This window comes from Salvelinus sp. IW2-2015, linkage group LG30, assembly GCF_002910315.2.
Source record: "Salvelinus sp. IW2-2015 linkage group LG30, ASM291031v2, whole genome shotgun sequence".
In the NCBI taxonomy this organism is placed as follows: domain Eukaryota; kingdom Metazoa; phylum Chordata; class Actinopteri; order Salmoniformes; family Salmonidae; genus Salvelinus; species Salvelinus sp. IW2-2015.
In genome coordinates, this window is record NC_036869.1 from 13,252,045 (window position 1) to 13,279,252 (window position 27,208).

The 27,208-nt window shown below is 45.2% G+C and overlaps 1 protein-coding gene across 1 annotated transcript in view; it reads left to right on the plus strand.

The window, feature by feature from the left end:
• Positions 1-27,208, plus strand: part of LOC111954892 (protein Jumonji-like) — a 90,311-nt gene that overhangs the window by 49,618 nt on the left and 13,485 nt on the right. Inside the window, 7 exon segments of the mRNA XM_070436184.1 lie at positions 6,572-6,741; positions 15,199-15,222; positions 16,465-16,647; positions 19,943-20,096; positions 20,098-20,152; positions 24,152-25,343; positions 25,957-26,474. Coding sequence (XP_070292285.1) covers positions 6,572-6,741; positions 15,199-15,222; positions 16,465-16,647; positions 19,943-20,096; positions 20,098-20,152; positions 24,152-25,343; positions 25,957-26,474 — 2,296 coding nt within the window.

Below are 27,208 nucleotides of genomic sequence, written 5' to 3' on the forward strand. Positions count from 1 at the left end.
GTAGTATACTAATGAACAGTGGTGGACACAGTAACATGGTAGTATACTAATGAACAGTGGTGGACACAGTAACATGGTAGTAATACGTAATGACAGTGGTGGACAACAGTAAACATGCAGTATACTAATGACAGTGGTGGACACAGTAACATGGCAGTATACTAATGAACGTGGTGGACACAGTAACATGGTAGTATACTAATGAACAGTGGTGGACACAGTAACATGGTAGTATACTAATGAACAGTGGATGGACACAGTAACATGGTAGTATACTAATGAACAGTGATGGCACAGTAACATGGTAGTATTACTATGAACAGTGGTGGACACAGTAACGGTAGTATACCTAAATGAACAGTGATGGACACAAGTAAACATGGTAGTATACTAATGAAGCAGTGATGGAACACAGTAACATGGTAGTATACTAATGAACAGTGGTGGAACAACAGTAACGTGGTAGTATACTAATGAACAGTGATGGACACAGTAAACATGGTAGTATACTAATGAACAGTGGTGGACACAGTAACATGGTAGTATCCTAATGAACAGTGGTGGACACAGTAACATGGTAGTATACTAATGAACAGTGGTGGACACAGTAACATGGTAGTATAACTAATGAACAGTATGGACACAGTAACATGGCAGTATACTAATGAACAGTGGTGGAACACGTAACATGGAGTATACTAATGAACAGTGGTGGAACAAGTAACATGGTAGTATACTAATGAACAGTGGTGGACAACAGTAACATGGTAGTATACTAATGAACAGTGATGGACACAGTAACATGGTAGTATAACTAATGAACAGTGTGGACACAGTAACGATGGTAGTAATTAATGAACAGTGGTGGACACGTTAACGTTGGTAGTATATAATGAACAGTGGTGGACACAGTAACATGGTAGTATACTAATGAACAGTGATGGACACGTAACATGGTAGTATATACTAATGAACAGTGGTGGACACAGTAAATGGAGTATACTAATGAACAGTGGTGGACACAGTAACATGGTAGTATATCTAATGAACAGTGTGGACACAGTAACATGCAGTATATAATAACAGTGGTGGACACAGTAACATGGCTAGTATACTAATGAACAGTGGTGGACAAGTAACATGGTAGTATATCTAATGAACAGTGTGGACACCGTAACATGGGTGATACTAATGAACAGTGGTGGACACAGTAACATGGTAGTATACTAATGAACAGTGGTGGACCAACAGTAAATGGTAGTATACTAATGAACAGTGGTGGACACAGTAACGTGGTAGTATACTAATGACACAGTGGTGGACACAGTAACATGGTAGTATACTAATGAAGCAGTGGTGAGCACCCAGTAACATGGTAGTATACTAATGAACAGTGATGGACACAGTAATCATGGTAGTAGATGAATGACAAGTGGTGGACATTTCAGTAACATGGTAGTATAACTAATGAACAGTGTGGACACAGTACAATGGTAGTATACTAATGACAGTGCTGATGGACACAGTAACATGGTAGTATACTAATGAACAGTGGTGGACACAGTAACATGGTAGTATACTAATGAACAATAGTGGACACAGTGAAGGGTACTATACTGAAGTGCAATAGTGCACACAGGACAGGTTTGAACCTCTCCTCTTCCCACAGTTCATGCATTATGCAGGACGTAGGCTTAGGTTGCTTTTAAGGAAATTATGTGCAAAGTGGATTAGGTGTGAAGATCATCGTGTCGGAGTCATTTAAGCCTTGTGTACACAGACATGTTAGTCTGTGATGACTTACATTGGAATGTTCGCCAACCCTCCCTGTTTCACATCATAAGAGAAACGTGTTCACCACTTGTGTGCTTTCGTCTTGTTTAAAATGTCGGTCAATGTGTCAGTGTTTTATAAAGGTATTTATTTATACAGTGCATTCATAATACAAGACATATGTGCCCTGTAGCCATATCATGTTTATTTAGGCCAATGTAGGTTGATCTATTGTGAAGATTACGTTTTATCTCCCACATCCATCTCTTTAAATCCCTGGGTATCTTTTATATTCCCTCAGATACAGTTCAATGCTGAGGTCTCAAACTGGTTGATATTCCCGCAGTATTTAGCCTGTGTCTATGACTACCAGAGCCATTGTGTCCAGGAAGCTGAAAGCAGCACACATCTCAATAGAGTTGTCTGAATAGAGAGCTCGTGTTTTACTGTGGAGCATCAGTGTCAAAGTCTAACAGGAGTCTAAATCCCAACTGTGCTTGTGAATAGACTAAACACCACCAGGCAGCATGGACCTGCATCAAGCAGGACTATCAAGGTTATTCAGCATCGGCACATTCCAGACAATGCTATAGTTACAACTATTGCACCTTTAGAATAATTTAATGGACCCTTAGATGAAATTCAAGAGATTTAGACTTCAAGACCCGGGGGTCACCAGGTCAGTCAGCTGCATCCAAGGCCATCTCTCCTCCAGGTGCTCAACACTCAGACAGAAAAGCAATAAACACATTAGCTAGAGTGGCTCTCTCCCTGAGTGTGGTTTACACTAACCCTGCTTTAGAATCCCAGTCATTTGGGTCCTCCGGGCTTAATGTTTTGTATTGACAGCCATGGGCGTGGTGCTGATGTTCCAGTGGAATGGTGCTGCTGTGAGGAGAGATGTTAGCCACAAAGCTTGTGGCTGTAGTTTCACCTGGATACTAAAGCCCATGGGGTTTATCAGCTACATACTCCTCTCATGGCTGTGTTAGTGTGATGTCGATCAATACTTTTAAACAAGGGCGCAAGAACCATTATTGCAGCTTAACTGAATATTGCTGACCTGCCTTGGCTTTACTCTGTCTTTCTGGGGCGGCAGGGAGCCTAGTGACTTAAAAGCATTGGACCAGTAAACAAAACGTCGCTGGTTCGAATCCCCGAGCCGGCAAGGTGGAAAAATATACCTCTCTGCCCTTGAGCAAGGCAGTTAACTCCGAACAACAACTCCTCCCCGGGATGTCGATTTTTAAGGCAGCCCCCTGCACCTCTCTGAGGGGTTGGGTTAAGTGCGGGAGACACGTTTTCTGTTGAATGCATTGTTGGGCAACTGACTAGGTATTCCCTATTTCTCTCTCGGTATCTACTGCATGAGTGTCTGACAGTACAGTCTTGTCTCCTCTCCAGCTGCTGAGCGCTGCAGTGTCTGCTGCTAGAGTTTATTAGGACCATCTGGAGTGGTTTAGAACCTCATTTAGCCGGGGGAACCCAGGCAGTGTTGCCGTGACCGGCTCTGGGGAACCCTCTGTCTGACAGCTAATCAATGATACAGAGTAGAGACACATGTAACATCAGAGGAGCGGCAGCTTTGAAGAGCGAGGAGTGGGAGGAAGAGGAAGAGGAGGAAGATTAGCCTTGGACGAAGGGGACATCCTGCAGTAATCCTTCCTCCTCCTCTGTATGCATGTGCCTCCACTGCAAGTGCTCTGCTCTCTCTCCGCGCTCTCCCTCCCTTGGGTGCATTGCCAAGGCAGCTAGTCTGAGTCAGGATTAAGTGGTGCGTGGTGGTAATGAACAGCCTTGCTGAACTTCAGAACATAGCTTGCCTTTAGACACCTATAGAAGGAATACCGGGTAAATACGAAAGCACCTCAATAAGCAGCTCCAAGTGACAGTGTTGAGAAGTTTGTGCGTCAGCGAGACCTTTCTGCAGAGAGGCTCTGGGTTCGAGAGGCTTGGTGTCTGTTGGTGTCTGCTGTTTGTGTCCATCTGGCATTGTGGGTACTTTGTGCCATGACACTTGGGGCATTGTGGGTACTTGGTGCCATGACATTCTGACTGTAGATGGTCTGTACTTTGTCCTCCTGGGGAAAGGTTGGTCTTGTGGTTCAGCCACAGTGCTCATTGGGGCTCAGGTTTGTCTAGACAGGATGTTAGAGGCATGGCACTTCTCATAGTTTTACTGGCTCATCTTTAACTATTGCAGTTCTCATAGAAACATAAGTTGTCCCAGTAAAACTAACTGAACCTACCTTTTAACAACCCTGCCCAGTTAAAGGGCTCCTATTTATCTCTGGTTCTATTCCCATGAAAGGAGAAGGATGCTATTTCTGAAGGGGTTTATTGAAATACATGTTTTTATCCTGTTACTGTCTGGGAGGCAGTCATTAAATACCCCTCATCCATGTTCTAAGGGAGTTGTAGTGATGGTTCTACCCGAAGGAAGTTGTAGTGTTGGAACTGCACTCTGGGAGATGTAGTGTTGGTTCTCCCTTCAATGAGCTGTAGTGTCAGGGAGCCACTGTAACTAATGCATTCTGCATCTCTAATCTGCACTAGTCTCCATGATGCACAGTAGCGCCCTCTCCTCCCTCCATGCATCCCGAGGCCCTGCCGGCTATAGTGCCGCCAGAGCCAGGCTGTTTAAACAGCTCATGTTTTACCAGTCTGGCAGTGAAACTGATAGTTCCATCCACAACATAATGATGGGCTGGCAAAACCAGCCGTCTGACACCGGTCACCAAAGTCCCGTTCAGGTGTGACCTGCGGCAGCCATTGGTCCTTCCAGGGGGAGCAGAAACTGAACCTTTTTTTTGTTTTTCTCTTCACTGGCTGATCAAAAGCATTGGAACAGATTGGTTATCATACTGATGCACCTGCTCATCAAATACAGAATCCTTCTTGAACAATGGCTACTCTCAGGAACCGGACGGATTATTCTGTCACTGAACCGTGTGTGTGTGTGTGTGTGTGTGTGTCGATGCAATCTCTTCACAGCTTCTTGTTCAAGGTATTTATTTTTTATATCACCTTTTATTTAACCAGGTAGGCTAGTTGAGAACAAGTTCTCATTTACAACTGTGACCTGGCCAAGGCAAAGCAGTGGGATACAAACAACAGAGTTACACATGGTATAAACAAACGTACAGTCAATAATACAATAGAAAAAGTCTGTATACAGTGTGTGCAAATGAGGTAGGATAAGGGAGGTAAGGCAATAAATAGGCCAAAATGGCAAAATAATTACAATATAGCAATTAAACACTGGCGTGATAGATGAGTGTGCAAGTAGAGTTACTGGGGTGCAAAGGAGCAAAATAAATAACAGTATGGGGATGAGGTAGATGGATGGGCTACTTAAAGATGGGCTATGCACAGGTGCAGTGATCCGTGAGCTGCTCTGACAGCTGGTGCTTACAGTTAGTGAGGGAGTAATTTGGTATTTGGTTGGGGTTATAGGCTGTGTATTGCTTCGTGATTCAAGTGCAATTGGAACACTGTAGGTTCCGGGGGCTTGATGGAATCAAAATGCATTGTGGGTGTTTCAGGGCATGATTTGCAATATTGAAACTTTTTAATGCATGAAAAAAATCGCTGTAAGATATCATGAAGCATTCCCCTACATGTAGCGCGATGAGACAATCACCCGGGTAGTCACAATCTGTCTGGAGCAAGCGGCTGTGGTCTCAATTGATTAGTGATGCTGTCTGTGCCTGTCAACCCGCCTAGCAGGGCTGAAAATCTCCTAACAAGCATCCGATTGAATGGGAGATTATTTCAAACAGCGCGGCAGTATACGGGGAGGCAGTATGACCGTGGCGTTGTCTTTTTCTGTTTATTGTAAGACAGGCGTGTATCTGGCATCAAACATCCCTGAGACAAAGAGATGATGAAATGATTGTGAAATGAAATGGCTGCGTGTGTGAGATAAGAGATGAAGAGGTCTGACCAGGTCCACCAGACAAGCTGCTCTTAGTATTCCATCCTGTCAGCCTGCTCCCCTTGTGGAATCAGAAGAAAGGAGAGACTGAGACCGAGCAGAAAAAGAGATCTGAAAGGCCCTGTGCATCTCAGAGAGGGAGATGGAAAGACAGAGAAAAAGAGAGATCTGGCCTTGAACGTCTGTTGGCAATTTGACGCCTCCTTTGTGCTTGTTATCAGTTGTCAGCTGCTGCAGAGGTCTTGGCTTTAATGGAGAACTTAATTATAAATCAGAAGTCTGTTGTTATGAGGTGGACGGCTGCTGGCTGGTGCTGCTGGGAGTTATTCTGAAGGAGCATTATCATTGTTTTAGCCTCCCTGGACACTGCAGTGTTGATATTAAAGATAATCGAATGATGTTCAAGGACCAGACTGATGAAATGCGTCAAACCAACAACTGAGACCAGAGATGAGTTAAACTGCTGAACAGAGGGGTATACTACAAAGCAGGATCAATGCGTTAGCCAGCTGACTTTGATTTAAAAAAAACAGAAATATGTGGATTTTCTGGTTCTTTAAGAAAGCTAAACATAGATATGCGTTTTTGGTTGTGTCAATAAGACTGTGCCCAATTCAGGCATACCTTTTTTATTTTTTTTGAAAGATATATTTCAGAATATTCAGGCAAGTTGGCTGGCTAACTCCTTGTTCCTACTTTGTAGTATACCTCTGTTTAGATCCATCCAGGGCAACTCGGTCATGATTTAAAGGCCATTGACCTAAGCCTGGGCTTCCAAACTAAATGAAATGCATACACAACACAGGGTAGTCTGTGTAAGAATGTATGGGAATAATCCTGTTTTCACCTGTCTCTTCCCAGGCCCAGACTGCAAGCGCAGAGGAAGTTTGCCCAGTCTCAGCCCAACTCTCCCAGCACCACGCCGGTCAAGGTGTCTGATACCGCCCTGCCCGCCCCCTCCGCTCACATCAGAGACATCTCCAGACGGAAACCCAAGACTGAGGACTTCCTCACCTTCCTCTGCCTGAGAGGTACAGTAACCCTGTAGTCTGTGCCTAACATCTCACCCTTTCATCAGCAAACCCGTTCATCCACCCCCACACACACTCAACCCTTCATCCTCCCACCTCACTGCATCTCGTCGCCAGGGCCCGATGTCAGGGCTCTGCTTCTCTAACATTAGTCAGGACTAGGGCTTCAGTCAGGCAGCCACACATCTCGAGAGGCCCAGGCCTCCCTCCCCAGCCTACCTTTGACCTAGATCCAGGCCTAGCTGTGCAGCAGGAATAGTTCAGTTCAAGGTCCAGGTTCATTGACCCTGTTTAAAAACTATCTGACAAGGCAAACACCCTGACAAGGCAAACACCAAACCCATTCTGTCCTCACAGGTTACACATTGACCATGTCTACAGGTAACATTTAAACGGTGTGTGCAGATAACAATGTTCCTTATTCAGTCTCAGCTTTAAGTGCCCCCCTCCGCACACACCTACACAGACATCCTGGTAGGGCCAGCTAATCCTGCTCCAGCACCTGAGGGCACAGAGGCCCGGGATGCTATCTGCCGCCCACCAACACAAACATGGCCCAGCTAGGGAAACAAGGGCAGCGTTACAGGCTCAGGGTTCAGCTGAAATCCCACCTCGTTTCTGTAGTGTTATAACGTGTTATACAGGACTCAAGAAGTTCACTGTCATGGCCAGTTTTCCTTTTACTCTTTATCTCAATTATAAATTGAAACCTCAAAAGAGAAATCGAGAAGCAGAGTGGAGTATAACCTCACATCAGGAACAAAGGTCCAAAAGGCTACTTAACAGATTCTACCCCCAAGCTATAAGACTGCTGAACAATTAATCAAATGGCCACCCAGACTATTTACATCACCGCTGCTACTCGCTGTTTATTATCTATGCATAGTCACTTTACCCCTACCTATATGTACCTCGACTAACCTGTACCCCCGCACATTGACTTGGTACCAGTACCCCCTGTACAGTCGTGGCCAAAAGTTTTGAGAATGACACAAATATTAATTTCCACAAAGTTTGCTGCTTCCGTGTCTTTAGATATTTTTGTCAGACGTTACTATGGAATACTGAAGTATAATTACAAGCATTTCATAAGTGTCAAATACTTTTATTGACAATTACATGAAGTTGATGCAAAGAGTCAACATTTGCAGTGTTGACCCTTCTTTTTCAAGACCTCTGCAATCCGCCCTGGCATGTTGTCAATTAACTTCCGGGCCACATCCTGACTAATGGCAGCCCATTCTTGCATAATCAATGCTTGGAGTTTGTCAGAATTTGTGGGTTTTTGTTTGTCCACCCGCCTCTTGAGGATTCACCACAAGTTCTCAATGGGATTAAGGTCTGGGGAGTTTCCTGGCCATGGACTCAAAATATCAATGCTTTGTTCACCAAGCCACTTAGTTATGACTTTTGCCTCATGGCAAGGTGCTCCATCATGCTGGAAAAGGCATTGTTCGTCACCAAACTGTTCCTGGATGGTTGGGAGAAGTTGATCTTGGAGGATGTGTTGGTACCATTTATTCATTTATTTATTCATGCCTGTGTTCTTAGGCAAAATTGTGAGTGAGCCCACTCTCTTGGCTGAGAAGCAACCCCACACATGAATGGTCTCAGGATGCTTTACTGTTGGCATGACACAGGACTGATGGTAGTGCTCACCTTGTCTTCTCCAGACAAGCTTTTTTCCGGATGCCCCAAACAATCAGAAAGGGGATTCAACAGAGAAAATGACTTTACCCCAGTCCTCAGCAGTCCAATCCCTGTACCTTTTGCAGAATATCAGTCTGTCCTTGATTTTTTCCTGGAGAGAACTGGCTTCTTTGCTGCCCTTCTTTACACCAGGCCATCCTCCAAAAGTCTTCGCCTCTCTGTGCGTGCAGATGCACTCACACCTACCTGCTGCCATTCCTGAGCAAGCTCTGTACTGGTGGTGCCCGATCCCACAGCTGAATCAACTTTAGGAGACGGTCCTGGCGCCTGCTGGACTTTCTTGGGCGCCCTGAAGCCTTCTTCACAACAGTTGAACCGCTCTCCTTAAAGTTCTTGATGATCCGATAAATGGTTGATTTAGGTGCAATCTTACTGGCAGCAATATCCTTGCCTGTGAAGCCCTTTTTGTGCAAAGCAATGATGACGGCACGTGTTTCCTTGCAAGTAACCACGGTTGACAGAGGAAGAACAATGATTCCAAGCACCACTCTCCTTTTTGAAGCTTCCAGACTGTTATTCGAACTCAATCAGCATGACAGAGTGATCTCCAGCCTTGTCCTCGTCAACACTCACACCTGTGTTATCGAGAGAATCACTGACCTGATGTCAGCTGGTCCTTTTGTGGCAGGCATGAAATGCAGTGGAAATGTTTTTGGGGATTCAGTTCATTTGCATGGCAAAGAGGGACTTTGCAATTAATTGCAATTCATCTGATCACTCTTCATAACATTCTGGAGTATATGCAAATTGCCATCATATAAACTGAGGCAGCAGACTTTGTGAAAATTAGTATTTGTTTCATTCTCAACTTTTGGCCACGACTGTATATAGCCTTATTATTGTTATGTAATTTTATTGTTTTATTTTAATTTTGACTTTATTTAGTAAATATTTTCTTAACTCTATTTATTGAACTGCATTGTTGGTTAAGAGCTTGTATTTCACGGTAATGTCCCAGGTCTACACCTATTGTATTCGGCACATGTGACAAATACAATTTGATTTAAAGATTTTTTGGGGATGTTTTTTTCTGAACAACCTTGGCCTTGGCTTTTACTGCCGTCCTCAGTCCCAGAGTGTGTTTAACTCTGAACAGTGTCTCCTCCCACCCAGCAGAACCCTCCATGACAAACAGAAATGGCCCTTTAGGAAGACTAATGCCTCGATTTTAGATTAATTTGGTATTGGCATTAACCTCTGCTGGCTACATAAAGTAGGTTAAAAAGAACTGCAGTCAGCTGGGAGTTGAGAGGCCCAGAGGAGGATGTGGCGGCTCGTGTTTTAAAAGCCAACGCCACTTTAATGTAACAGAGTGCTGTTCAGAGCACCGTAATTAGAGATCAGTAAAACTGACAGGGTTGGCTGCCTTATTCTCAGTGGAACAGATCGCTTCTCATAATGTCCCAGTAAATGTCTTCTGTTCAGGGTTTGGACAACTCCTGTTCATGTTTTGGATGCTATGCTAACTCCTGACCAGTTTCCTGTTGTTTATCTTCACTGTGCCGTGCCTGGTTGACCGTCGCACCCCCTGTCTCTGTGGCAGCCTTATTTATAGCCCTGTACCCGGCCGAGAGGCAGACTGAGTCCTCTGCAGAGCTCATGCTGCCTTAATGGTATTTTCCTACACAGGGTTTTGCTCTCTCTTCCTTCACTTTAATGGCCCGTGTGGAAAGAGGCCAATACATCGAGGTGACGTGCAAGATTGACAGGGCAGCGCAGAGGTGTGCATATGTGAGTGTGCATGCATGCGCCCGTGTGCGGTCTGTGTCCTGGGGACAGATGGATATATACCATAAAGAAGCAGCGTATCAATGTTTTATCTTTCAAAGTGCTTTTGGCCTTTGATTTCATTCAAAGGACTTTGTACGTCTGATTCCACTTTGGTGGCCCAGGCTAGCTAGGTGTGTAACAGTCGGTGGTGCACCAAGAACAGGCAGCTGTGTTTGGCTTCCAACACTTGGTGTCGTATACAGTTATTTCCATTTGCCCCATAGAGTGGACAGGGAGGGGTAGGCAAGCAGACGGCACAGTCTGGTCTGTTCCAGAGCTAGAAGAATAATGGCATTCCTGGTAGAAATTAGAGGTCAATCGGTCATTCTGTTTAAACTGCTCGAATCCTCTCAAATGTTTATCTTATCTGACAAACATACCACATACAGTTGAAGTCGGAGGTTTACATACACCTCAGCCAAATACATTTAAACTCAGTTTTTCACAATTCCTGACATTTAATCATAGTAAACATTCCCTGTTTTAGGATCACCACTTTATTTTAAGAATGTGAAATGTCAGAATAATAGTAGAGAGAATGATTTATTTCAGCTTTTATTTCTTTCATCACATTCCCAGTGGGTCAGAAGTTTACATCACTCAATTAGTATTTGGTATCATTGCCTTTCAAATGTTTAACTTGGGTCAAATGTTTCGGGTAGCCTTCCACAAGCTTCCCACAATAAGTTGGGTGAATTTTGGCCCATTCCTCCTGACAGAGCTGGTGTAACTGTGTCAGGTTTGTAGGCCTCCTTGCTCGCACACACTTTTTCAGTTCTGCCCACAAATTTTCTATGGGATTGAGTTCAGGGCTTTGATGGCCTCCAATATCTTGACTTTATGGCCTTAACCTCTCTAGGGTACGTGAAATGGTAGGGTCCCACCTCATCAACAGCCAGTGAAACTGCAGGGCGCCAAATTCAAATAACAGAAATCTCATAATTAAAATTTCTCAAACATACATGTATCTTATACCATTTTAAAGGTAATCTTGTTGTTAATCCCACAAGTGTCCGATTTCAGATAGGCTTTACAGCGAAAGCACCACAACCGATTATGTTAGGTCACCGCAAAATCACAGACAAACACAGTCATTTTCCCAGCCAAAGACAGGAGTCACAAAAAGCAGAAATAGAGATAAAATTAATCACTAACCTTTGATGATCTTCACCAGATGACACTCATAGGACTTAATGTTACACAATACATATATGTTTTGTTCGATAAAGTTCATATTTATATCGAAAAACCTCAGTTTACATTGGCGCCATGTTCAGAAATGCCTCCAAAATATCAGGAGAAATTGCAGAGAGCCACGTCAAATAACATAAATACTCATCATAAACTTTGATGAAAGATACATGTTTTACATAGAATTAAAGATACACTTGTTCTTAATGCAACCGCTGTCAGATTTCAAAAGCTTTACGGCAAAAGCACAATATTCAATCATCTGAGAACAGCGTTCAGCCACAAAAGGAAGCCATACAGTTACCCGCCAAATTGTGCAGTCAACAAAACTCATAAAAAGCATTATAAATCTTCACTTACCTTTGCTGATCTTCGTCGGAATGCACTCCCAGGACTCCCACTTCCACAAGAAATGTTCGTTTTGTTAGGTAATGTCCATCATTTATGTTCAAATAGCTATTTCTGTTAGCGTGTTTGGTAAACAAATCCAAAGTCGGGAAGCGCGTTCACTAAAAGCAGACGAAATGTCAAAAAGTTCCGTAACAGTCAGTAGAAACATGTCAAGCGATGTATTGAATCAATCTTTAGAATGTTTTTAACATAAATCTTCAGTAACGTTCCAACCGGAGAATTACATTGACTTCAGAAGTGCGATGGAACAGAGCTCCCTCTCATGTGAACGAGCATGGTCAGGTCATGATAGACCTTACTCAATCCCCTCTCATTCGGCCCCCCTTCACAGTAGAGGCATCAGACAAGGTTCTACAGACTGTTGACATCTAGTGGAAGCCATGGGAAGTGCAAACTCATCCATATCCCACTGTGTATTCAATAGGGTCTTGGTTGAAAATAGACCAACCTCAGAATTCCCACTTCCTGTTTGGATTTTTTCTTAGGTTTTTTCCTGCCATATGAGTTCTGTTATACTCACAGACATCATTCAAACAGTTTTAGAAACTTCAGTGTTTTCTATCCAATACGAATAATAATATGCATATATTAGCAACTGGGACTGAGGAGCAGGCAGTTTACTATGGGCACCTCTGTGCACCTTTCATCCAAGCTACTCAATACTGCCCCTGCAGCCATAAGAAGTTAACTGTATTCCCGCACGCCCACTGTCTGACAGCTACTGACGATAAAGCACTCGTTATGAAAGCAGGCCGTTCCCACCGTGATTTCAGTTTTCCTATCTTTTGTTCTCTACAGCAGCAGCTTGTAATCACCACTGCTTATTCCTCTGGGACTCAGCATCATAATGAGCTGTTCCTGTCTTCTGGTTTTTAAACAGGAACCATATATGTTTAATCCCTCTTGGGAAACGTCTGGCTGCTCTGATGCAATGTGGAGAAACATGCGACAGACACAAAATGGAGCGAATCACACTGTAGTGTTTATGTGCTACATAGCTTCTCAAATCCCTTTTTTATTACGGCTGTTTATATCCGTGGAGAAAGCCATTTGGAGGCTGTCCAGCCAGCCTGTCTCTGGGCCTTGTCTGTAGCCTGTAGCCTTGGGTAGAGAGGGTCATTGTCGGTAGTGGCAGTGACGCTATCCCTGATTAAAAAAAAACATTTCTCATCGCAGCTGAGCCTCCCTCTGTACACACACACACACACACACACACACACACACACACACACACACACACACACACACACACACACACACACACACACACAGGTGGGATAATGCCAGATAAAGTAGTAGATGAATAACCCCCACTAATATTCTCATTCAGTGTTACATAACAGGTACTTCTATATGCGTGTATGCCATGGCTGGCTGAACATTGAATGGGTCTAGGTCTGAGGCTGCTGCTGCGGCCGTGGTTACGCTATAAAGGGAAGGCTGATTAAATTTAGCCAGCAACTCCCAGAGCTGACTAGAGCCGAGGGCAGCGTGGGTTAATGGATTTGCAGACATTCAGGAATGTAAATTGGAGGAGATATAATCCCCGATCCTCTCGGATTCACTCCGCTGCATCGGCCTATAAAACAATGTTATTGAAAAAGCCCCAGTCGGCGCTCTTTCATCCCCCCCCCCCTCTCCACCTATCTTGTTCCTGATGAGGCACATGGTGAAGTATGAGGGGTACGAGAGGGCAGAGCGTCTGACATGGTCTCTCCACACACTGTCTCTGTCTATGACGGGGAATTCGGCCAGGGATTTGGCCCTCTGCTTCCGTTGGAACAGCTTGAGAAGAGGAAGCTCATACTCTTGACTCTCTGGGGTCAGATTTTTTTATACACAACTTGGAACTGCTTTTCCGACCAACTTTAGAGATTCCTGAGGGTCTGTAGCCTATAAGTGAGGACCATGAGACGTGCTCTTTTTCGGTAACATGGATGTTAATCAGATGATTATAAATGTGTTCTTTTTTTTCAGTTAACGCCCTTGATTGGTCGTTTAAACTCCTCATTGTTTTTTATTTTAAGTCAACCATTTTGGTTGTAATTACGCCTGTCTAGTTAAAATTCCAATCATAATAGACTGTTAGACTGCCTTCATTATAATTTGCCTGTGGTTCTGAGGCACATGAAAAGGCCCATAATTGAGGATAGGGAGGAGGGAGGGGAACAGGCCTGGAGCAGGGAGGAGGGAGGCCTAGGTTATATTTCTCAGTCTCTGGGAGCTGACAGACAGAGTCTCTGCGCCAGAGAGGCTGTTAAACCCAGCACCACCCTTCTCCCTCTGTCTGAGAACCAGCCACTGAAGATATAACCTAGCCATAGACCAGACGCCAGTGACCAGAGGAGCCAGCCCAACAGGCTTCCTCCTTTGGACTCTCTGGGGGTTACTGAACAAAAAATGGGAGCAACAGGCTTATTTTGGGCCCTTGGGAAAGGTTATAGGATAACATTGTCCAGTCTCATCCTCCCCTATTTCTCTCTCACTTCCCCAGAAAAAGATCCCTCGTCCACCCATCGGACAAGAGACCTATCCCTGTGCCCCCTGGGTCTGCTAGCTATTGACCCTGTGACCCCAGAGAAGGCAGTAATTGCAGCCATGTTGTTAATGAAGCAGGTCATTTGGAGCTGATTGGGAGTTTGTTGACTCTAAGTCACCCTGACCTCTGTCACTGGGAGAAAGGACTTTTTTTTTAAAGAGCTGGAGAACTGGTACAGATGTGCTATGTACCACACTCCCATACAGTCAATCAATCAAATGTATTTCTAAAGCCCTTTTTACATCAGCAGATGTCACAAAGTGCTTATACTGAACCCAGCTAGGCCAGTCCTCTACAGGTCTTAGCTAGACTGAACCCAGCACCTAAAACCTAGTCCAGACGTGGCTTCTACTCACGTTACACATTGTGCTCTACTCCTAAACCGTATTGAATGACCCCTAACCCTAATAACAATGGACTGGCGTCTCTGCTCTGTCTACATACAGAGCTAGTCAAAGTATCACGTTTGGCCACGCTGCCATTTTAGTCCTGCCGTGACGAAGCTGTATTGTGGGTACTGACTATGTTGTGTAGGCTTACTAACTGTATTCTGATGTGCATGTGATTCAGAAGGCTCCGATATCACTGTCATTCATTACTGCATTCAAAGTAGCCCTAACCCCATTGGCTCCCCTGTTGTCTGCCATACAGCAGGATGCTTAATTCAAAACGAGTCGCTGGTTAATGATGCTTAGCTTAAAGCTCACTTTGCTGCACTACACTACAACCAGGTTATATAATGATATTGATTGTATAGATTGGCATACATTTTAATTTGATAATGACGTTTTGGTTTGATGTCTGGCTAATTCTAGCTTCCCCATATCTCATTTCAGGTTACTCCTCCTGGCCAAATGAAGGTTGGTTACGTTTATACATTTCTTTTTAAAGTACTTATGATCTAGACAGTAAATGTTAATAATACACAATGATGTATTTCCCACTCTGTCATTAGGAATGAGCATTTTCACATGAATAATACACTACAACATAAACCTGTGATACATGAGATGAAAATGGAATGTAATGCAATGTAATGATTCACAACATTAGGCCTGGTCAACGCCTGGTCAAAGCTCGTTTGAGACCATTACAACGCTTTAAACCCATAAACCACAACGTCATTACACTAGTCATGATAACAATGGAGAATGAGGTGATGCAGACAAACCATCGCTTTCTTTTCCCTCTGCTGTCTCTAATGGTCACGAGACCAGACTCTAGTCCTACCCAGTGGTTCCATCCTAACACAATGGATGGTGACCTCCGTCAGCTGGCCATGGAACAGCTTGCTCTATTTACTTTAGGGCAGGGTTCCCAAACTGGTGGCCCATGGGCTAAATTCGGGCCACGGGTGATTTTATTTATATGTTTTCTGAGCAACGTTTTTTGTTAGACATGAAAGACTGTAAAACACCAGCAAATCAGCTCCAATTGATTTTAATTTAGGAAATCTGTTACAAACTATTCCCACGCATAATATACATATAATATACATTGAGTATACAAAGCATGAAGATCTCTCCATGACATAGACTGACCAGGTCAAAGCTATGATTCCTTATTGATGTCACTTGTTAAATCCACTTCAATCAGTGTAGATGAAGGGGAGGAGACCAGTTAAAGAAGGATGGTTAAGCTTTGAGACTTGGATTGTGGATGTGTGCCATTCAGAGGGTGAATGGGCAAGACAAAAGATTGAAGTGCCTTTGAACAGGGTATGGTAGTAGGTGCCAGGTGCACCGTTTGGTGTCAAGAACTGCAATGCTGCTGAGATTTTCACTCAACAGTTTCCTGTGTGTATCAAGAATGGTCCACCACCCAAAGGACATCCAGCCAATTTGACACAACTGTGGGAAGCATCGGAGTTAGTTAGTTTTAGACACCATGAGATTTAAAATCACCAGTTTTGCTTTTATGACATTTTCTGGGATGCTGTGATTTTACAGTATTGGTGTTTACCAGCACGGTGCACTCTCAGACGGCTGCAGGAGTTCTCTCTCTCCTCTCCTCACATAACTGCTCGGTAGGTTCTCATTGGTTTTAACACGCTCTCACTCTCGCTCTGTCTCTCTCTCTCTACCCCCCCCCCCCCCACACAGGTTCGTCAGCGTTGCCCAGTAACATGGCGTACTTTGGGAGCTCTCAGGATGAAGATGAGCTGGATGATGATGATGAAGAGGAATACGAGGATGTGAAGCCAGACATCAGTGTGGCGTCTACTTCCTGTCAATCCACGCCCAGGAAGGGCAAACCCCCAGGGAAACATGCCGTCAACGGCCACGGTACGACAACGTCCTCTTACCTACCTAACCCCGACAGTAAAACTGTCCTCTCTCTCCTTTTCAACAACCTAACCCCAAACTGCCCTGACCAATCACAACACAGACATTTAACACTCACCAATCACGGTTGAGGGCCGAAGTGGAACGGGTGGAATGGACCTAATACGTACAAGAGACCCACATGTTTAGAGCTGTCTGCAGCCGAGCATGGCTGAGTTAGTCTCCCCACTCTCTCTCCCTCTCTGAGGGAGCATTCCATCTTTCCACTCCAATTAACACTAGGAGTGAACAGAGGTAGCAAGGTGTTTATGCATTCAGCTCACAGCTAGCCAGGGAGGAGGGGAACAGGGACGGAGAACAAGGAGCACACACCCCACAGTCCCGCCTCTTACATGCACACACTGTACACTGCCCAGACGTGGAGCGATGGACAGCTTAACAGGAACGTTGGAAAATCTCTCGAGGGAAAGTGTGTGTGATTCTGAGCGGAGCTTGTCTTAATGAAACGCGTCATGTTAAAACAGAACAATATGCCAGTGGTGGTGAAAGCTACAAGCAGGCAAAGCCACACAATAACTATCTACATGTTATCAGTGGCATATGCTTGTAGGTGCTCGTCAACTTTCAGTGGTTATCATAGAAAAACACACAGTGCTGTGTCCCAGACGCTGTAGTCCTCCCTGTGACAACATATCCTCCAGGCCAGGCAATCCCCATGGAAACAAGGCCAGTGTTTTAGTTCTCCCTCTAGACTTAGACAGGGGTTTAGAAAGTGAGCACTTTAACATAGTAGCGTGGCCAAAGCAATATTTACCAAATTAGCCTGTCCTATGGCAGCACACTCGCTCCCAGTACAGTGTTAGGCCTGGACCGTAAGTACCGTAGAAGCCTGTCTCCCAGTACAGTGTTAGGCCTGGACCGTAAGTACCGTAGAATGCCTGTCTCCTAGTACAGTGTTTAGGCCTGGACCGTAAGTACTGTAGAAGCCTGTCTCCCAGTACACTGTTAGGCCTGGACCGCAGGTACTGTAGAAGCCTGTCTCCAAGTACAGTGTTATGCCTGGACCGTAAGTACTGTAGAAGCCTGTCTCCAAGTACAGTGTTATGCCTGGACCGTAAGTACTGTAGAAGCCTGTCTCCCAGTACAGTGTTAGGCCTGGACCGTAAGTACCGTAGAAGCCTGTCTCCCAGTACAGTGTTAGGCCTGGACCGTAAGTACCGTAGAAGCCTGTCTCCCAGTACACTGTTAGGCCAGGACCGTAAGTACCGTAGAAGCCTGTCTCCCAGTACATTATTAGACCGGCCCGTACAGTACACTATAAGGCCGTGTGTCAGATGTGACACTTTCAAATGCAGCATGGGTAGGACTCCAGTAGTTTATATTAGCTGCAAGGCACAGAGAAAGAGAGAGTGAAGAAACCACAGAGCTCTGCTTTCATTCACTGCACCTCACTAACCCCAGCCATGTTTACATTTCTAGATTAAACACCTTTTTTGAGTTGAGTTTTCTGGTAGCTTTTCAAAACGCCAGCCTTTCAGCAAGGGACTTTGGCAGATGGTTGGCGGGGGGGTACATGTTCATTTTATAAACGTCAGCGCCGGTTGATATTAAAACACTGTAAAAATAAAGTGAACCTCATAAAAATATAAAGCGAGAACTATTGAATATGTGTTAATTGAAAGGTTCAGACAGTTAATATCAGTGTTTTTGCACTAGTCTGAGGTTAGCAGGGCTGTAGTCTGGTGCTTGACCAACATAATGTTCCCACTAGTGACTGTACAAGACTGGAGAAAATATTTCATTGACATTATAAATTCTTGTTGAGGTTTTAATATACAGTGCTTTCAGAAAAAAACTCACACCCCTTGACTTGTGTTCCAGCCTGAACTTAAAATGGATTAAATTGAGATTTTTTGGTTGGTCACTGGACTATACACAGTACACCATAATGTCAAAGTGGAATTATGTTTTTCAAATTTTATACAACTGAAAAGCTGAAATGTCTTCAGTCATAAGTATTCAACCCGTTTGTTATGGCAGTCCTCAATAAGTTCAGGAGTAAAAAATGTGTGTATTAACAAGTGACATATAAGTTGCATCGACTCACTCTGTGTGCAATAACTACCTCATCTCTCTACAAACTCAGCGGCCTTGTTATTTAGAATGTCTGCCCCGAGATTGGAAGATTGGGAGTTCGATCCTTGGCCGAGTCATACCAAAGACTGTAAAAATGGGACCGATGCGTTTCTGCTTGACACTCTGCATTAAGGAGATTGATTGGGGGTAAGGCCCTGTGATAGACTAGCATCCTGTCCGGGGGTGTACTTGTATACTGAACAAAATATAAATGCAACATGTAAAATGTTGGTCTCATGTTTCATGAGCTGAAATGAGAGCCCATAAATGTTTCATAGGCACAAAAAGCTTATTTTTCTCAAATGGTGTGCACAAATGTTAACATCCCTGTTAGTGAGTGTTTTATAACTTGTCAAGATAATCCTCCACCTGATGGTGTGACATATCAAGAAGCTGATTAAACAACATGATCATTACACAGATGCACCTTGTGCTGGGACAGTAAAAGGCCTCTCTAAAATGTGCAGCTTTGTGTCACACACAATGGGGGTGTATTTATGTCTGTAATAAAGCCCTTTTGTTGGTAAAACTCATTCTGATTGGCTGGGCCTGGCTCCCAGTGGGTGGGCCTAACACTGGGAGATGAATTCACCTTTCAGCAGGACAAAACCTAAAACGCAAGGCCAAATCTACACTGTAATTGCTTACCAAGAAGACCGTGAATGTTCCTGAGTGGCTGAGTTACTGTTTTGAATTAAATCTGCCTGAAAATCTATGGCAAGACCTGAAAATGGTTATCTAGCAATGATCCACAACCAATTTGACAGAGCTTGAAGAATGTCGAAAAGAATATGGTCAAATGTTGCACAATCCAGGTTTGGAAAGCTCTTAGAATTACCCAGAAAGACTCACAGTTGTATTCACTGCCAAAGGTGCTTCTACAAAGTATTGACTCAGGGGTGTGAATACTTATGTAAATTAGATTTCTTTATTTCATTTTCAATAAATTTGCAAAGAATTCTAAAATGTTTTCACTTTTTCATTATGGGGTATTGTGTGTAGATGGGTTAGAAAAAATTATATGTTTATCCATTTTAAGTTCAGGCTGTAACACCGCAGCATCCTTGTACACAGACCTGGATCATCTTTTCTCTACTTTTGGTCCAGTGTTCAACCTTCTAATTGATCTAAGATCATCTTTTCTCTCCTGTTTGTTCAGTGTTGAATGGCCAAAGCAAGTCGCCCCGGGACAGCCCCAAGCCCAGAGGGAAGGAGTGGGTGCAGGTGAGGGAGCGCAGTGAGAGGGCCGAGGCCCGGAGGGAGCAGGCCCTCAGCCAGCCAGAGGCCACAGCCAGGGGCACACCTTACCAAAGACCACACTACCAATGGACTGCCTCACAGGAGGGCTGCAGAGGAGCCCCGCAAGCAGGTACTGCATCTATACCTGAACAGTATGCTTGGTTGATTTGGCTAATATGTAACTCTATAACGGTCATAAAGATGGCTGACCAGCATGCTTCAGTAACCACCAGGCGAGAGCAGACATTATCATTAGATGAGCAGTAATGTGTGACGACGATGAACGATGACATATTATTAATACAGTAACGTAACAGCAGCATGCTCTGTGTGAAATCCCTGAGCTCCTTTCCGCTCCTGCCTTGAACACAATCATTACACAGACGCAGTCTGCTACTATATTTACTACTGGAGCTGGGCTGTGAAAGCTGCCTTCCTGTCCAAGAAGGAGCTCTGCTAAGGAGGAGGGGATGACGGGAGGGGGAGAGTACCTTTGGCCCAGTTTAAAATACACATTGTGGTTCTGACAGTTACATGAGCTAATCAGAGGGGAGCACTGGGGGCTTTGCCCTCGTCAGAGAGAGCAGCATCATGACCGGCAGCTCGGCTCCCCCAGACGGCCGGTACACCGGAGCCGGGCCACGCTGTCTCATGTTGATGCCGGGCCTGTCAGTTTTAAGTGCCGCCAACTGACTAATTAAGGAACAATGAATCTCAATGAGCAGGGAGAGCCAAGACAAACTACGCTGAAGTGATTGGCCTTTGTTCTAGCCCTCTGCCTCTCTGCTTTCTGTCTCGGTCTCTCGCTCTCTCTGTCTGTCTCTCTGTGTGTGTGCTCATGTGTTATACTGGCAGATTCACCGTCCTTGGCAACAGAGCTCCAATCATGTTGAGGCATTCACATTTTTTGTCTTCTGATATTAACTGTGAGAGTGCAGCAGCAGGCCGAAATCCAATCCCCTGGCCGACAGCAACGTGATCCTGATCCCTAGTCTGTGGAAGGGAATCAGCCATAGTTCAAAGATTATCATACAAGAACCCAATGGCCCTGTTATACAGCATTTAGTTAGCGCAAGCCAGCTAATGATATTCTGTGAAATCTGAACTGAGGGATGTTATTTGGTCAGGAAAATTGAGCTGCTGCTCCTGTCTCCTGTTGACCTTTGTCTCGGTTTAAAAGTCATTATGCTGAAGACTATTCATGTAGACAGACCTCGAAGACCATCTTTTCAGCCATACATTGATGTGCTTGTTTTTTATGTACTTTTGGAGTGCTACATTGTTTGTGTTTTTTTTGATAAGTGTGTCTGTTTCTCTATGCGCTGGTAGAGTTACGGTTTACTCTTCCTGATCCAGTCTTTTCAAATTGGTTGCTGAGCTCTAGATCTCTTCCTATGGGCTGCTGAGCTGCAGTGGATCCAGTCTGTTCCTGAGCAGCTGATTTGCTGTAGGTCCGTTCTCTTCCTATGGGCCGCTGAGCTGCAGATGTTCCGTGTTAATCTTCCTGCCATCCTGCAGATGGACTATAGCAACACATGATGTCATCCTGAGCCATCCCCCGCCACCCTCCTCTCTTTCCACCACATGCGACCAAAATCCACTTCAGAGAGTTGGCTGTGGTTCTGTTCTCTCTTGCTCTCACTCTTTCTCCCTCTCCCTCGCTTTATGTCTGTTTCCTGTAATGATTTTAATTTATTTCTCACCAGTCTTTCGGTGCCTTCTACAGGGGCTTCACACTTCTCTACATGGGCCTTCACCTTCTCCACAGGGCTGCGATGTAGCTCGTCTTCTCTCTCTCGCTCCTCTCTGTCTCAGACCAGCTATTACAGAGCAAAGGCCGCTGCTCACATGCACGCGCAACCCTTGAGAGGAGTTGTACAGCAGAGTAGAGCCAGTGAGCACTCTAGTGGTGAAACTAAAGTAGACAACCACCACCCAGCCTGCTGTGCCTTTGTCAGCATATCTGTTCGATCACAGCTGGCCCACTGGCTCTCTGTTTCTATTCTTTTGGTCGTGAAGGTAAAATGGATGAGTTTGACCCTTAAAACCTCTCTGGATATGTGGAAACGCTCAAGGTACCCAACTGGCCAACATCCAGTGAAAATGCAGAGCGCCAAATTCAAATAAATTACTATAAAAATGTAACTTTCATGAAATCACACATACAATACACCAAATTAAAGCTACACTTGTTGTGAATCCAGCCAACGTGTCAGATTTCAAAAAGGCTTTACGGCGAAAGCAAACGATGCTATTATCTGAGGACAGCACCCCAGCAAACAAACAGACAATCATATTTCAACCCTCCAGGCTCAACACAAAATGCAGAAATAAAGATATAATTCATGCCTTACCTTTGACGAGCTTCTTATGTTGGCACTCCAATATGTCCCATAAACATCACAAATGGTCCTTTTGTTCGATTAATTCCGTCGATATATATCCAAAATGTCCATTTATTTGGCGCGTTTGATCCAGAAAAACACCGGTTCCAACTCGCGCAACATGACTACAAAATATCTCAAAAGTTACCTGTAAGCTTTGTCCAAATATTTCAAACTACTTTCCTAATACAACTTTAGGTATTTTAACGTAAATAATCGATACAATTTAAGACGGGATTAACTGTGTTCAATACCGGAGGAAAGCAAAGTGGAGCGTGCTTTTCAGGTCACGCGCCTCTATCAAAGAGTACACTTCTCTCTACCCTCGTTCTGAACAGTGCTACTTCTTCATTTCTCAAAGGAAAAACCTTAACCAATTTCTAAAGACTTGACATCCAGTGGAAGCGATAGGAACTGCAAGAAAGTCCCTTAGAAATCTGGATTCCCAATGAAAACCCATTGAAAAGAGTGACCTCAAAAAAAAGATTCTGAATGGTTTGTCCTCGGGGTTTCGCCTGCCAAATAAGTTCTGTTATACTCACAGACATGATTCAAACAGTTTTAGAAACTGCAGAGTATTTTCTATCCAAATCTGCATATCTTAGCTTCTGGGCCTGAGTGGCATTCAGTTTACTTTGTACACGCTTTTCATCTGGATATGAAAATGCTGCCCCCTATCCCAAATAAGTTTTTAAGCAAGGTGTTTAAATTCTGCAGACAGAAGTCTTGAGAATCTGATGTTGTCTTTGGTTATAGCCCTATCCCTCTAGAGTTGAGAATCTGATGTATTTGTTGAATCTCTGGCATTGTGCTGCTTTGAGACCCTGGCAGACATCACGCTGCGTTTAGCCACTCTGCCATCCATCACTCTGGCCTGCTGGGGCGACGGGGTTCGCTCTCTCTCGCGCTCGCTCCTCCTCTCGCTCTCTCTCTCTCTCGCTCCTTTCTCTCTGTCATTCTCTGTATTTTTCCACTATTGAGGGGAGCAGGATTTATGAAGGGGGTCACATTTCACTCCCCTTATCTTTTAATAGCCTCTCTTTGTGTTGGCTGCACCTGATAGGAGTACAATACAGCTGCAGCCCTGCTTCTAATGCAGAGGCGTTCAGGGGGCAGCAGAGGGAACTGAGAGGGAGACAACTCTGCTTCTTCCGCTGGTGGGTCTGGATGGCTTTATTTCCCCAGCTGCGTTTAGCCAGTGAGGTCCCCGATGTAACTTAAGCTACCTACATTTCAGAGCTCACATGTTCAGCAGGGGTTCTCAGATCTGCAGGAAACAAAACTTTTATTTGAGGCATTAAAGGCGAATTAAAGAGCTTAAGGAAACTATACCAAATAAAACTGGCTTCATGTGCTGGGATAGAGTTTCAAGTAGTAACCTTTTTTATGTAGTGTTCTCTACATACAGCAGTTGGCTCTAAAATTAAAGCCTCACTCCTATTAGGGACGGGGTGGCTTTTTTCAGCTGTTGTTGAAGCTAACATTGTTTAGTTTTTTGCCCTGTGAGAAGAGTGTTTGTCTACAATATCAGATTTAAAAGTACAACAACCTGTGTATAGGCTTCATTGAATAGCAGCAGTTTTTTAAATGTTTGCTTACTAGTTTTTACTTCTTCAATGTGAAGCCACAGCTCCAGAGGGAGAGAGAGTGTGTGTGTTAGAACACAGAACCACTGCACAGAATGTTTATGAACAAATGTTTCTGATCTCCCGCTCTCTCTCTCTCGTTCTCTCTCTCGCTCTCAGGTCTTTAAAGTGAACGGCGTCACACGGGTGTCCCAGCCAGGCGTGCACACGGCCGGTGCCCAAAAAACGAAAGACTTCAGACTGCCGTCCAAAACTGTGAAGGGCCAAGTCACATACACCAAAGCAAAACGAGAACTGGTCAAGAAAACCAAACTGAACCACCGCAAACACAGCACTGCTGCTTCCCATAGAGCCAATAGCAACAATCACCACCGCCACCAGCGACTCCCCCTCTCCAACTCAGGAAAAGCCCAGAATAGCAAAGCAAAAACACGCAAACAGGTGTTATTATCCAATGGGGTGTACAAGGTGGCTAACGGGGGCGGTGTGCGCCTCAACGGTCGCCTCTGTGCCAAGCAGGAGGTGGGCAGGCAGGGGCGTGAGGGGCTGAGGAACTCCAAGCGGAGGCTGGAGGTGGCGGTAGCAGCCATCGGGGCGGTGGCTGACTCCCAGGGTCAGCTGGTCATCCTGGAGAATAACCCCAACCCTAAGAAGACAAAACAGCACCAGACCAGCCCTCTGGAAACACGCAGTAAGAAAGCCTGTCAGGACAAGACCTTGGTCCCCAACGGACACATCGTCATGGAAACCACCCCTCCCCCGACCCTGCTAGCCCCACCCCCTCCACCGACTCCTCCTGCCACACCACCAGCCAATCCAGAGCCAGAGCGCCAGCGGCCCAAGCGGGCGTCAGCCGGCAAGCTGATGTTCATCAGACAAGCACAGCACCGGGCGCAGGCTGCCTCTAACCCTAACCACACCCACACCCTTAACCGCTCAACTACCTCAGAGTCCCCTGGCCACACCCCCGGGCATACCCCTCACAAACCAGCAGAGCCCCGACCTGACAGGGAGTGGGAAAGGGAGAAGGAGAGGGCGGAGAGGAGCAGGGCGAGCTGGGCAGCGTTGGGTGAGGCACCAGAGTTCAGTCCCACCCAGCGGGAGTTCCAGGACCCCCTGGTGTACCTGGACTCTGTGCGGGAGGGGGCGGAGCCCTGCGGACTGTGTCGGGTGGTTCCCCCGGCTGACTGGCGCCCAGAGTGCAAACTGAACGATGAGATGCGCTTTGTGACCCAGGTGCAGCGCATCCACAAGCTAGGCCGTCGCTGGGGCCCTAACGTACAGAGGCTAGCCTGCATCAAGAAGCACCTCAAATCTCAGGGCATCACCATGGAAGACCCACCACTCATCGGTGAGTCTAACTCAGACTGTCCCTACTTTACCAGCAACACAACCCTAACACTGGTCATCAGTTAGTCAGACACACTCACATAGGCTGGACGACTGTCGCAAAACGGACCTCTTTAGCAAACATCACAAAAATTGGGTATCGACAGTATTGACAATCCAATAAAATGTTTGTTGCATTCCACCAACCGTATCTGGTATTTATACTGTGAGGTCAATATCAATGTTCAGATGTGGCCTGTATGTCTGAGACAATAAAACTATACCCAGCAGCTTGTCTGTCACTTTAGATCTCTCACTCAGCAGCTTGATGTGTTTTAAACAGCCTCAAGCCCAGTCAGTCTATATGGCTGAAATAAATGTTTACTGAATCGGTTTGAGAATACGGCCGATGTAGTGCTATCATACTACTGCACTGTTGGAGCTAGGAACACAAGAATTTCGCTACACCCGCGATAACATCTGCTAAATATTTGTATGTGGCCAATTTGATTAGATCATTACTGTAGGAGTGTTAAACTCACGGCCATAGACCCTAACCCATCTCTCTCTCCCCAGTCGGCTGTGGGTTTAGGGTTAACTCTATCTGACCCCATAAATCTGTCTCTTCCCCCCAGGTGGCTGCGAGGTGGACCTGGCTCGGTTCTTCCAGCTGATTAATGACATGGGCGGCATGCAGCAGGTMATGGACCTGAAGAAGTGGAGTAAACTGGCTGATCTGCTGCGGATCCCCAAGTCAGCCCAGGACCGTCTAGCCAAGCTGCAGGAGTCCTACCTCCAGTACCTGCTGTCGTATGACTCTCTGTCCCCCGAGGAGCACCGACGCCTGGAGAGGGAGGTGCTGCAGGAGAAGGAGGGCTTGGAACGCCTCAGGGGGCCCCTGGAGGGCCACACAGAGAGGAGCCTGGTCCTGCCGCGCTACGAGCCTAAGAACGGGCTGGCCGGCAGTCTGGTGCAGCGCAGCAACGGTCAGCTGTGCAGCCGGCTGAAGGAGCTGGACACTCAGCAGCTGAAGGTGGGACGCCGGAGGCTGTTCGCTCAGGAAAAGAATAATGGGGACAAGACACAGCAGGATGAAGAGGAGGCGGATATGGAGAAAGGCGTTCTCAGTGACCAGCACAAGTGTATTTACAAGGTGAGGACCGGGCAACAACAATGCACATCCTTTTTAAAACTGCGTTTTTGTTCATTCCGCTCATTCCTCTCACGCCTCACACGTTATCTAGTTCCAGTCCTGCCTGCTCTATTCTGTTGTTTTAGCTGATGGAATGTAGGTCAGTGCTGAGCTGGCTGAAATGGAACCACAGACAGCAGGCCTCTGCTTCTCTACTCCACATCGCTCTGCTCTGCCCTGCCCTGCCTCTCTCTGTGTTAACACTGCCCACACTTCGGCCTACACACACATACAGTTGAAGTCAAAAGTTTACATACACTTAGGTTGGAGTCATTAAAACTTGTTTTTCAACCTCTCCACAAATTTTTGGTTAACAAACTATAGTTTTGGCAAGTCGGTTAGGACATCTACTTCGTGCATGACACAAGTCATTTTTCCAACAATTGTTTACAGACAGATTATTTCACTTATAATTCACTGTATCCAGTGGGTCAGAAGTTTACATAAACTATGTTGACTGTGCCTATAAACAGCTTGGAAAATTTCTGAAAATTATGTCATGGCTTTAGAAGCTTCTGATAGGCTAATTGACATAATTTGTGTCAATTTGAGGTGTACCTGTGGATGTATTTCGAGGCCGACCTTCAAATTCAGTGCTTCTTTGCTTGACATCATGGGAAAATCAAAAGAATTCAGTCAAAACCTTAGGAAAAAAATGGGAGACCTCCACAAGTCTGGTTCATCCTTGGGAGCAT